At 43.1% G+C, this 13,305-nt stretch overlaps 1 protein-coding gene across 1 annotated transcript; it reads left to right on the top strand.

Annotated features, from left to right (window-relative positions):
- Positions 1–6,533: 6,533 nt before the first annotated feature.
- On the top strand, positions 6,534–7,793 carry CH25H (cholesterol 25-hydroxylase). The gene has a single exon (XM_004439979.3). It carries the CDS (start codon positions 6,555–6,557, stop codon positions 7,365–7,367), a length of 813 nt encoding a protein of 270 aa, XP_004440036.1. The 5' UTR covers positions 6,534–6,554; the 3' UTR covers positions 7,368–7,793.
- Positions 7,794–13,305: the final 5,512 nt, after the last annotated feature.

The raw sequence follows: 13,305 nt of genomic DNA, 5'->3' as shown, positions 1-13,305 counted from the left end.
TAAAATATACTGTAATTTTAACTTGTCATTTACTTTTGAATATATGGAGAGATTTTCAAAATGTGACCCCTGAAAGGCAACAAATAATTATTGTAATAATGTAAGTTTTAAAAGTTTGTCAGTAATCCATTCAAGGATATTTATTGAGTATTGTTTTGTGCTAGATGCAGATTTCAAGTTCAGTTCCAAGCTAAGCAAGTAAAACTCTCTGCCAACTTGTTTTAATATTACTAAAACAAATACTTTGCATTTTACATTGTGCTTTCCAGGTTTTTAAAGCCTTCTCGTAAGGCTTTGATCTTTGTAACAATCTTTTGAGAAGTGAGGCGAGTATTTTCTCTGCTTTACAGGCAGTGGTATGCCTTTTAGTGGGAATGATTTTATGAGCTTTAAATATTTTAAAGAGGTAGATGAGAGTTCAACAATGTCAGTAGAAGCACCCACTTACATGTGACCCAGATGGATAAAAAATATAAAGAGCCAGCCCTGATGGCCTAGCAGTTAAATTTTGGCTTGCTCTGCTTCGGTGGCCCGGGTTTAGTTCCCAGGTACGGAACAACATCTCTAGTCTGTCAGTAGCCATGCTGTGGTGGCGGCTCACATAGAACTACAAGAATTGACAACTATACACAACTATGTAGTGGGGCTTTGGAGGGGGCAGCGGGGAGGAAGAAAAAGGAAGAAGAATGGCAACAGATGTTATGTTAGAGCGAACCTTCCCCTGCAAAAAAATAAAAAAATAAACTTCAAAACCAAATACGCAGCAGCATCTGTGACAAACGGCATCAAGGAGTCTCTTGTGGGAGCTAAAATCCCCTATATTCTTCATTTGCATTCCTTACTGTTTTGGTGTGGGTGGTTGATGTTTTCTGAGTCTTTTGTAAAGTGTCCTATAAATGCAACTTTGATGCCCCATTCCACCACTAAACTCCTCCTATAGAGGTACCTACCTTGAAACTGACAGGTTCTGCTCTCAGTTTGGCTGTAACTTGCTATTTAACCCTAGCTAGTCTTGACTTTTCTGAGACTGAGACTATTCAACTTTCCAGTGAGGAATTAGATTCTGATCTTTGAGATTACTCCACTCTCTACGTATTACTGCTGTAAGGTGTTAGAACACTTCTCACATCTGATATCCAGCAATAATCGTTTTGGTTAGATAGATGCCAAGACAGTCTCACCTAATTTTGGAAAGAAAAAAAAATCATAAAGGTCACACAGAAAAAGAGATTATGTCATTGGTATTGGGCTTTGCCTGCTACATGTTCTATTTTTTGGGGGTGGGGGCAGTATCCGAAGTCTTTTGGTGAGTTGGTACCAAATAACTTTGAGATTGTGTTAAATATGCACAGACTTGATTGTTGTACTCTCAGAAAAGTAATCTGATCTCTGGGATAGCTAGAGAAGAAAAGATTCCTGTCCTCCAACCCTGTAAGCTTTCCTGTAAAGTTCTAGGTACTTGCACTATAAGCATCTTTGCCATAAACATCTTTGCCACAAATATTTTTGCTGCGTAACTAATGGGCCATAAGGCAATTTTGCCATAAAAGATAAAATAACTGGTTGACAGTTTGGTTTCATCTAGAAAATACGGTGATAAAACTTACTGGAAGTGTGAAATAAGAGTGTAAAGCCGGATTGTATACTGTATGAGAAAATGATAACACATCAGTTTGCAAATCCTTCATTGAGCACAGTCAGTCCCTCCCACTCATCAAAACTTACTAAGCTATGCCAAATTTAAAAGAGGTGGCTGGGGCCGGCCCAGTGGTGTAGTGGTTAAGTTCGCACACTCTGCTTCGGCAGCCCAGGGTTCACAGGTTCGGATCCTGGGCACGGACCTGTGCACTGCTTATCAAGCCACGCTGTGGCAGGCGTTCCACATATAAAGTAGAGGAAGATGGGCACAGATGTTAGCCCAGGGCCAATCTTCCTCAGCAAAAAGAGGAGGATTGGCAACAGATGTTGGCTAAGGGCTAATCTTCCTCACCAAAAAAACTCCCCAAAAACCAAAAGAGGTGGCTGATCATTCACAACAGTCTTCAAGAGCATTAATTATTGATTCTTTAGCTAATTTAGATACAACAGCTTGTTCTCTAGTAAACTTATCATGCAATACTAGAAGAAGTCGGAGGCAAAAGAAGAATCAACCTCCTCCTATTCCCCCTGCAAAAGAAATGGTTATGTGATTCCTGAGGAATATGTTTCTTGAAAATGGTGAAAATTTTTTGCTATTTTATAGTGGAGAATATGATGTGAACAGAATTTTGATTTTTGGCACAGAATTTGGCTTAGATGATTCGGTGAAATATAAGGACTGGGCATATGATGGAACATTTAAATGTAGTTTAGATATATACTACGTGTTTTATTGTGTCCTTTTTAGTGTCCCTCTTTTATTTTTTGTTACTTTATCTTTTACAGCAAAATTGCCTTACAGCCAGTTAGCTATGCGGCAAAAATTCTTGCAGCAAAGGTGCTTACAATGAAAATACTAGACACGTGTCAGAAAGACAATGCCAAGATAAAAATGATACACAGAAAGTGATAATCAACTGGAGAAGCACAAGAAATAGTGTGGCCAAAGTCCTAATACCATCAGAAATCAGCAAACGCCCTCTTCTATGGAAAACCATCCCAGTAGGTAAGTAGACCTAAATTACATCAAGTAGTGCTCCAGAAAAAAAAGATTCTAGTTTTTTTTAGCCTTGATTTAGAGTCAATATCTTTTATTTATTTATTTTTTTAAACTTTATTTATTTATTTTTACCCCCAAAGCCCCAGTAGATAGTTGTATGTCACAGTTGCACATCCTTCTAGTTGCTGTATGTGGGACTCGGCCTCAGCATGGCCAGAGAAGCAGTGCGTTGGTGTGCGCCCGGGATCCAAACCCGGGTTGCCAGCAGCGGAGCGCGTGCACTTAACCACTAAGCCATGGGGCCGGCCCAAGAGTCAATATCTTTTAAAATGAGCACTGAGTCCACAAATATCTTTTGAACACTCATTATGTGCAAGGTATGATGCCTGGCACTGTGGGAGAAAGTCCTAGAAGATACACTCTGTGCCTTAAAAAGACCTACTAAGGGGGTAGCCCATGGCCTAGTGGTTAAGTCTGGCATGCTCCGCTTTGGCGGCCCAGGCTCAGTTCTCGGGCATGGACCTACACTGCTCCTTGGTGACCATATTGTGGCGGCGACCCACATAGAAAATAGAGGAGGATTGGCACAGATGTTAGCTCAGGGCAAATCTTCTTCAGGAAAAAAAAAAAAAGACCTATTAATCTAGCAAGCTGTTAAATAAATTTTGTGTAAATGTAAAGTGTTTAAAGGTGCATGTTTGCCAGTTCAAGAAATGACACCACTTTAGTCAAGATTAAATAGGGTTCAATTTTATTTGGGTCCATTAAGAGATGCTGTTTTTGGTCACCCAACACCTCCATGACATAGAGTGGACAACTGATGAGATTTAACTGGCTACTTTCTCTGAGATGGTTGCTCTTGTATATTGGACACAAACTTCTTTCCTGGGTGGAAAGGCAGAGAAGCTGGTGGCTCTTCTTCAAAGCGCTGTGAGTAAAGGGAGAGCCTGGCCCAAGCAGACTGAAGCTGTGGCTTCCAGGTCTTGCTGCACAGGGCTTTATGTAACCAGCCCATGGAGAATATTCTTAGTGATAGAGGATGGAAGAACCAAAGAAGGAAAAGAATGGGTTGGTTGGGGCTGAGGGCTCAAAGGAGACAGTCCTGAAAGCAATCTAATAGCTAAGTCCAAATTAAGCAAACCTGCCAAGGTCACCCACTAAAAAAAATCTGTGAAAGCATCCAAGCATGATAGCTGACACCCCAAGAAAAGCACAGCATGTGCTGAATGGAAATTGGAGGGTTGACTCAATTTCTGTTGAGGGCAAATCTGAGCAATATTTTACCTGTGAGCAGAATTCATTTGTAATCCTGAGAAAGTGGGCTTTAATGGTCCCTTTGGAGCACTGAGGGGCCCAAGAGTGAAGGAGAAAAAGTCCTTCCTCTTCTCTCTGACATGCTGCTTGAGCCATGCAAAGTTCAAGGGCAGGGTGATGTCAACCAGGAATGAGAAAGAAGAGAGTTCCTGGGTTGCCCTAAAAATCAATTGGAAAGAGCACTGGAGGAAGGGAAAAATTGAAGAGGAGCCTAGGAAGGACAGCTTGTCTAACTGGAAGAAACCTACCAGCAGGGAGGCCAAGAGCCTGCATTATACCTGTCTCTGCTACCATCTAGATATCCAAGCACCGTTAGAAAATTCACTCTCTTTCTTTTTTTGCGTTGGCTATCAAGAAGCTCAAAGCTGTTTCTCAACCTTTATCTCATCAATACATAAGCAGAATATCATAATAATATTCTTATGGCACACTGAGGTTTAAAAAAGACGGCCTCAGTATGGCCAGAGGCTGGGGGCTCTGGAGAATGGGCATCTGAGGGATATCGGTGTTTCATCAGTGGCAGTTCAGGGACACACACCAGTTGGGAAGTTCTGAATTATGAATTGGCCTATTATAGATGTGCGTGTGTATATAATATCCTATATATCCCATATATATCCTATATTATATAATTATATATTGTGAATAGCCTATTATATATCATATGCATAATATATAGAGTATTTACATATATACATATCCATATATTATTATATTTCTAGGCCCTTATATTGGTCTATATTTTTGTTGTGCTTATTCTTTTCTCATAATATATGGCTTTATAACTTTTATTTCTCCTTACATAATTTTATTTGATTTTAATTGCAAACTGCCTCAATTATTCTTTAGGTAAAATGTTGAGTACAAATTTAAAGTAATGTGGGTCTTATTTTGTATGTTTACCGTGTTCCAGGCACTACGCTTTTACTTCTGTAAGATCACAGCTATTATAATAATGCCTATTTCTTGGCAGCATGAGGGACTCAGCTCTTTTAAGCACTCAATGAAATCACTTCAAGCAAAACACTTTGCTAATGCCTGGCAGCCATTACATGGTAGCCTTATTATTTTCCCATTTAACGTTCAAAATAGCCTCATGAGATGGCTTCCATTATTATTTCTCATAGGGCAGGGCAGATACGAAAATGCAAAGTTAGGAGGAGTGAAGCGCTGGCCCCAACATCACAGACACAAGAAGAGGCAAAGCTAGGATTAGGAGTGGTCCCTGGCTTCAAAGTTTTTGTCCGAAACATCTATCCTCTAGGCATCTTTAGTGTCAGTGTCAGCCCAACAGATCAAACGCGGAGGGCGTTTTTTATGCTAGTCCGGAGTCTCCCCAGAGCTCTCCTAGTACCGACCTCCCTGCCCTCAATCCTGGGTCAGTCTACCCCTTTGATGGCGGAGAAACGCAGGGATGGGGCCGGCCGCACAGTCCTGCTTTCTGGGCCAGGGATGACTTGGAGGGATGGGGATTGAGGACGAGGGGCAAGTTGGTGTCTCGAAGCCAGCCGAGGGAAGGGCAGGGTAGGAGCGACATCATCCTGGTCAACAGTCTCCCGGAAGTCTTCAGGGCCGCACAAGTATTCCCTTGAGGAACGAAGTGGGCGGTTTACTAATTTCATTGCTTCCACCCAAACTGAGATGCAGCTGCTTTTTAGCCAGATCTGGGTAGGCTCTGGGTGTTAAACCTAGCGCTTAACTTTTTTTTTTTTTTTGGTAAAGCAAAGCCTAGCAGTTGCAGTCCCCATTCTTGCCACCGCGTCTCCCCGTTCTCGTCGCTGGTCTGGGCGCTCCGGGGGCGCTGCAGAGGGACCGCCCGCAGGCCCAGGTTTGCGGACTCCGCCGGGCGAGTGTGCGTGCGTGTTCTGGAGCTTGCCGCTAATCGGCGGGGATAGCTCCTCTTGGGAGACACTGGAACTAGGGGAGGTTTCCGTCCCGCCACCGGTCCCGTCTGATTTCCTGCGCTGAGGGTCGCTGCGCACGGCAGGGGACCCGCGGTTCCCTCTGCGAAAGGTTAGTTTGCCACTCGCTGCTGGTTAGATCAATACAGGGTGCTCAGACAGAAAAGATCCGAAATACAGAAGGTATGTCGCTTTAAAATTTTTTTATAAATGCAGTTACATTTGCGCCTTTATGAAAACAGATACACACAATTATGTATATTTAAAAATACAAATAATTCTGCATTGATTGCAAAGGAGCTCTTTCTGGTGGTGATGGAAATATTCTCTATCTTGTTTGGGGATGGTGATGACACGTGAATTGAGTTATCAAATCTCACAGAAATTCTACGCTGAAGTTCTGTGGCTTGTGTTCTGTGTAAATTCTACGTCAAAGGAAAAATCAGAACAAAATTCTGCATGCATGTGAAAAGTTACTAAGTGCCATCGCATATTGCATGTATAAGTGCCTATTAAGTGCAGCTGTAGATGTGTATTTACAGTAACTAAGCGCAATTCTCTGGGGTTATTTATTTATGCAAGCTCCACGTAGCGGGGAAAGGGAGAGAAGCGGCGGCTGACATCACTCGGGGGCGGGGCCGCAAGTCCTAAGAAAAGTCGGTGGAACGCGAGCCGCGGCAGCTGCCAGGCACAGCCTCACCATGAGCAGCCGCAACAGCTCCGAGCTCCCTGTCCTCTGTAGCTCCGGCCAGCTGTTCCTGCAGCCCCTCTGGGACCGCCTGAGGACCCGGGAGGCCCTCATCCAGTCGCCCTTCTTCCCTGTCATCTTCTCCATCACCACCTACGTGGGCTTCTGCCTGCCCTTCGTGGTGCTGGACGTCCTGTACCCCTGGGTGCCCGCGCTGCGGCGCTACAAGATCCACCCCGACTTCTCGCCCTCGGCGCGCCAGCTGCTGCCCTGCCTGGGGCAGACGCTCTACCAGCACGTGGTGTTCGTGTTCCCCGTGACGCTGCTGCACTGGGCCCGCGGACCGGTCCTCCTGCCACCTGAAGCCCCGGAGCTGCTCCAGATGGCGCGTCACGTCGTGTTCTGCCTGTTGCTTTTCGACGCCGAGTTCTTCTTGTGGCACGTGCTGCACCACAAGGTGCCCTGGCTGTACCGGACCTTCCACAAGATGCACCACCAGAATTCGTCCTCGTTTGCGCTGGCGACGCAGTACATGAGCGTCTGGGAGCTGTTTTCCTTGGGCTTCTTTGACATGGTGAACGTCACGCTGCTCGAATGCCATCCGCTCACCGTCCTGGTCTTCCACGTGGTCAACATCTGGCTGTCGGTGGAGGACCACTCGGGCTACGACTTCCCCTGGTCCACGCACAGACTGGTACCTTTCGGGTGGTACGGGGGCGTGGCACACCATGACTTGCATCACTCTCAGTTTAACTGCAACTTTGCCCCTTACTTCACACACTGGGACAAAATTTTGGGAACTCTGCGGTCTGCTTACACCAAGTAACACGCACCCCTCCTGGCTTGGTGGTGTGGCTGCAGTGGGCAGTGGTTGCCCCTCAGACTCTGTGCATTTCATGCTTGACTCAGGAGAAACACATGTGAACTTTTTTTTTTAAAGTAACTTATTACCTGATGGAAACTTATGGATAAAATCTGATAAAGTAATATATATAATGTTTGTATATCAACAATTGTATTCTTGGTGTAGAAGTCTAGATCACTTCAGTAGCCTTGATTCTTGGATATGTAGCAGACATTCATCACTGGCATATTTAAGTCACCTCTAAAAGGAATTTCTTGTAGAACAAGGAATTTCCTATGTTTGCAAGTGTCCTAGAATGAGGCTAAAAGAACCTATTTTTATGGAGAATCTGATCTCTGACTCTATAAACAATGAACCATGTTCCTGCTGGACAGTGACCAAGATTAATGTACCTTTTTTTTCTATTTTTTTAATAGAACTGTATATTTATATTGAAAGAAATGTTATTTGTGCTTTAAAAAAGAAAAAAAGAACATAACACCAAACAAGTACTGGCTCCTGTTTCACTGGCATTTTGACTGATAAAAATTAGAATGGAAAGAGGGAGCTGGGATGGTGGGTGTTCTTCAGAGCCTCCATCACTCCTACCATGGAAAGATTGGAATCTGGTGAGGGGTGTGTTGTGGGAGGTTGCAGGAGAGGAGGAGGCAGGAGAAAGGGTCTGTTTGTCTGCTTTGGTCTAGAGATTTCACAGAGGGAAAACACTATTGTTCTAAGGCGACTGATTGAATTACTATTTGATTATTTGGGGAGTGGGGGTGGTGGTGGGGGATGAATAGAATTAGTGGAGTGTCTTGCTTTGCAAAACTGGTAAGTCGTGTGTGTGCCTTAGAAGGGCTGATAGATAGAGAAAGGTCTTCCGAGTAACCCCCCTCTTCATGAAGCCATCTAGTACAAATGACCATCATACACATTGCCTCTGCAATCTGGGATTTTTGTATATCACTTTTCTTAATTAAAACATACATGCAAACTGCATACCCCTTTCTCAAAGGAAAAAAAGTGAAATTTGACCCTAGATCCCTAGTTCCTCATCTGTAAAAGGAGATTGTGTCCGAAATGTTCTTGTAGATTACTTGTGACAGTAAATGTCCCTATTACTGACCACATACCTGTCATCCATCATGTACCCCATCTGGCTTCTGCCTAATTGTTTTAATTTTATCTTTGGAACATAGTTTAGAGTAAAGTTAAAAAATCAAGACAGTTTAGACAGAAAAGTATAAAGAACAGCAGCTCTGTGTGTAATTCTAGGCTCATTATATATGAACCAAGCTATCTTGTTTAAAGTGAAAAATCCATCTAAAGACCTAGTCTCCACAGTCTGCCAAATGAGAGTCCTGAGAAATATGTTCAGGCCCTCCAAATCTTTGGCAAAATGCAATCAGAATGGCTGGCTGCTTGGCTGATTTTGTCATATTCCTTCCCAATGTGTGTCCTCTTGGCTTCTTTGCTGAAGTCACCTCCTCCTCTGTCCACAGCAGGACCGTGCTGGGACTGAAAGATTATATTGATGAATAAAAGTGAAATCCGTGAAAGCAGGTAGTGAAATGTAAGGGGAAAATGCTGCGTTGGAGGTATTACATTAATATCATGATCAACATGCTGAGTGGAGAAAGAAAAGAAGGATGAACAGGCAGGTGTGGAACATGTACTATTAGTTGTTTCGAGCAGCTCCAGGCGCCCAAAAGCTGCCTGCAAATCTTGGATAATGACAGCTTATCACAGCTCACTCTCAGAGAATTTTTAAAATGCGTCATGTTGACTCACTGTAACAGGGAGTTTTGCATTTGGGGCAAATTGTACTCATGGAAATCACTTGGGTTTAGAAATACTTTCTCAGAATAGGTTGTCTTATCAGTTTTTAGTATCTTGGCAGGTGGAAGTGGGGGAGTGGAGAGTATGACCAATTTTTCAGATAGTTTGAGAGCCTAATACTAATGATGATGAAATAGTTCACATCTACATGCACTTTCCCGCATTGTTTCACTTGCTCCTTACAACAACCCTCCAAGGGATGTAGGATAGTTATTATTATCATCATCTCATATTGTGGGTGGAAAATTGGTCCCTACACAGGTTAAGTGACTTGTTCCAGATTGTAAAATACTAGAAGTTGGAGCCAGTTCTCGAACTTAGCTCTTACAGCGTACACTATATGTCTCTTGTGATGATGCTTATGATAATCTTCACAACTGCCAGAGAGATGCAAACCCTGCAACTCCAACAAATGGCCTCTCTCTGCTATTCTTCCTCAACCACTGCCCCTCAAACACAGCATCCCTCTGGCCCACTACTGTGATGTGGATATCCCCGGACTCAAAGCCTCTGCTTGGGAGGGGAGAAAGCCAGGGAAAGCAGGCCTAGGCCAGTCTAAGCAGGCCTTGGGAAAGCATAGGGCAGGTCAAGGGCTCTGTTTTCTGTGTCCCTCATTGCACATCAGCTAAGAGCACAGGTGCTGAAGCCAGATTGCCTCGGGGGAAACTTGACTTTAGGATTTATTAGCTGAGTGACTCTGGCCAAATTACTTAACCTCTCTGTCCCTTGGCTTCCTCATCTGTAAAATATAGATAATCATAGAACCTACCTCACAGCGTTGTTTTGAGAGAAATTTGAGCTACTATATGTGAAGTGCTAGATGCGTTGGAGGTCTGGCTGTGTCTGTGTTTGCTATGATTGATGCCTCACAATGCGAGCACCAGGCCCGCAGTTCACGACCGTAACCTCCTGTCCACAAACGTGTTTGAGTTCTCCTATCTTACAGAGAATGAGATAAAGCTGAGTTTTTGATCCTGCTTCCATCAAAGCTGCTTCTCTCGTCATCCTCTCAAGGCCAAATTGTTGGAAAGAGGCAGAAGTCTGTGTTTGTCTGATTCTACTTCCTCACTCCTGAGTCACCCGCCCTCCCCTCTTCCTGAAACTTTCACTCCCTGTTCACTGCCATCTTCCTCATTATCAAGTCCATCATTTTTCCCCCTTCGTTTTTCATCTCCTTGGCTTTTTTTTTTTTTAAAGGTATTTGTTTTTGCAAACCAGCCTCTTCTTAGAATGTGGTTCTTGCTTGGTTTTAGTGAGGTTTCTCTAAACTATTTCCTTTCTAATTCTCCAGATGTTTCTTCTTCCTTCAGTGGCTCCACGTTCTCCTCAGCAGGGAGGCAAGGCTCAAAGTGCTTCTCTTTTTATTAAAAAATACTTATATTGTATGTAATGAATGTCCTTCCTACCATCTTCTTGTGCACTCTCTAAATCTTCACTTACATTGCATTCTAGTACACACACACAACGTATACGTACACATACCATGTGTTTGTGCATATATACATTGTACCTGCATACACACTATGTATGTACTATATATGTACATACCACACACAAACCATATGTCCACACACTTATATATACACAGACATGCATTTGCACTCTATGTATGTATATGTATATATGCACATACACTATACATGTATGTACACTATATATGTATGAACACACTTTATACACACTATACATGTGTATGTATACTCATTATGTAGACACACACTATATATACACATGCAAACATGATATATGTATATATAGAGAGAAACACTATGTAAACCCACACTATATATATATATATACACCCCCTCCTCTCTCTCTCTCTATACACACACGTACACACACATACACATACGACCATTTCTGTCCTGTTTACCATTTATCTCTGCCCCTAGTACTATGCTTCATTCTTGGTAAATATTGACTCAGTGTTGCATGAATCCCATAAGCAGTAGAAACACAGCTTTGTCATTAATCATGTCTTTCTTCATCCATTCCATCCTCCATCCCAGCTTCCTAACTAAGGCTATACTCACAACCCATAATCTCTGTTCTAGAGGTCATAGTCTACTGGAAAAGAGAATCAGGCAAACAAGTGCATCTAATCTAAGGTCGTCAGTGCTCTAATGGGAAGTAGTAACAAGTTGTTAAGGGATCCCAAAGAAAGATGGGTCATTTGAGTAATAGAAATCGTGAGGGATTTGTATGCATTCACCAGGCAGGGGAAGGGCATACTGGCAGAAGAAACAGCACCGCAAATCAGAGAGGAATGAAAGAACTTGGCATGCTTGAAACATGGGAGGAAGCTCAGAGCACTGTGCGAACAAAGAAGGAACGCCAAAGCATATTGTCTTGCCACTTGTCAAGCCATTGAAACTGCTTGGAACTGTTTGCTCACCTGCCTGTGTCACAGGGTCTTTGGGAGATTGTATATAAAATTACTTTGAGGCCAGTGTTAGGGCTTGCTATTATTTGTTGATTTATAATGAGTACATGGATGAATGCATTGAAAACTGGACTTGGAAATGACATTCCAAGAAGCTTAGGTGCATTCTCTAGGCAATGGAGGGGGAGTGGGGTGAGAGCTCCACAGATTTAAAGCAAAGGAGTGATGTGATTAGATCTGGTGTAAGAAGAGAACTGGCAGAAGAGTATGGTGGTAGTGATTCCAGTTAGGAGACCATTGCAAGTTCTGCCTGGATTCCAATCCTGGCTCCACCGCGTATGAACTTTGTGAGCTTGAGCAAGTTCATTAATTTCTCTGAGGCTCAATTTCCTCATATGTAGAAAGAGGGTGGTAGTACTTGCCTTTAGAATCGATGTGAGGAGTAAGGGAGCTATTTAGAGAATTTAGCACTCTGCCTCACATATAGCAAACATTCTGTAAATAGTTACCAATGTGTTATGATTACAGATGAGAGATAATAAGCCTGATCCAAAACAAATGGAGATGAGGTGGGGAGGAAGAAATGGATTTCTCTTTTTTTGTAAAAGTAACACATGCTCACGGAAAAATTTCAAACCCTAGAGAACAGTGTGAAGTAAGAAGTAACTTCCACCCCCATTCAATGAACTTATTTATTCCCACTGCAGACATAATCAAAGTTAACCCTTTTTTGGGTGCCAAACCAGAAAGTCAGTCATTCAGTATCTCTCTCTTTTTCTCTCTTTCAGCTGGGATGCATTAAATGGTTTTTAAAAGTTAAAAAAAAGCAAGTTAAATTCTTTAGACAAAGGCCCAAGGGCATGTCCTCCCTCTAAATGTCTTCCACTTATTTCCTTTTTCTATACCTTTTGATCACTAATCAAAACAAGAAGAGAAACTTAAGTTGTCTCTCTGGCACAGCTTCTGTGGAAGGCTTGCTTGGTGGTGTGACTGATCTGTACTTGAAACGGCAGGCCAGAGGAAAAGCAAGATTTTCCTTGTCTCCTCTTCTCTCTTCTACAGTTCTCCACTGGCACCTCTTACAGTACCTGCACTCTCTGCCTTCTCGTGAAGCAATTGCTTTCTCTATTGGAGTAAAAGTTCTCTGAAAGGAGAAGCCGTGTCTTGTAGATCTTTCATTCCTTGAGGATCTTACACTTGGAAATTGCTCAATAAATGTCTCTGGAGTGAGGTTCTAGGGTCTGGAGCCTGAAGAGTCTGGGGTCGAGCTGCCTGACTTTTTGTTTTGGGGGAAATCACAGAATCACTCTGAACATCAGTTTCCCTCTCTGTAAAATGGGTGGATGTTGGAGTAATAATAACTGGCCTTGCCTGATTCCTCAGGCTGCTGTGAGATCAAATGAGTTGGAGCAGTAAGATGCTGAGTGGATGAATGGATGCTCTGTATGTTGACTGTGACAATGTGGACCTTAGGCACGTATGAAGGCAGGAAGGTGTTCCAGCACCTATCTCTTTCCATCTCTGCCATGATGATTCTCCGTCATGGCTTCCCTGCTGAATCTCAGGAGGATATAGGAGAGGAGGGGTGCCTCAGAGGGACGGGAGTTAGAGGAAGCTGGCCCCAGGGCAGGGCAGTTTGCAGAAATAGCCCAAGCAGTAGTAGTTGTGCCAGAATCAGAAGTAGTGTTAATCTGAAAC

The sequence above is a fragment of the Ceratotherium simum genome, chromosome 6 (genome assembly GCF_057802395.1).
Source record: "Ceratotherium simum simum isolate JZ-2026a chromosome 6, ASM5780239v1, whole genome shotgun sequence".
NCBI lineage: Eukaryota > Metazoa > Chordata > Mammalia > Perissodactyla > Rhinocerotidae > Ceratotherium > Ceratotherium simum.
The sequence above is the reverse complement of the archived record's forward strand: the minus strand, read 5'-3'. Positions and strand labels throughout refer to the sequence as shown.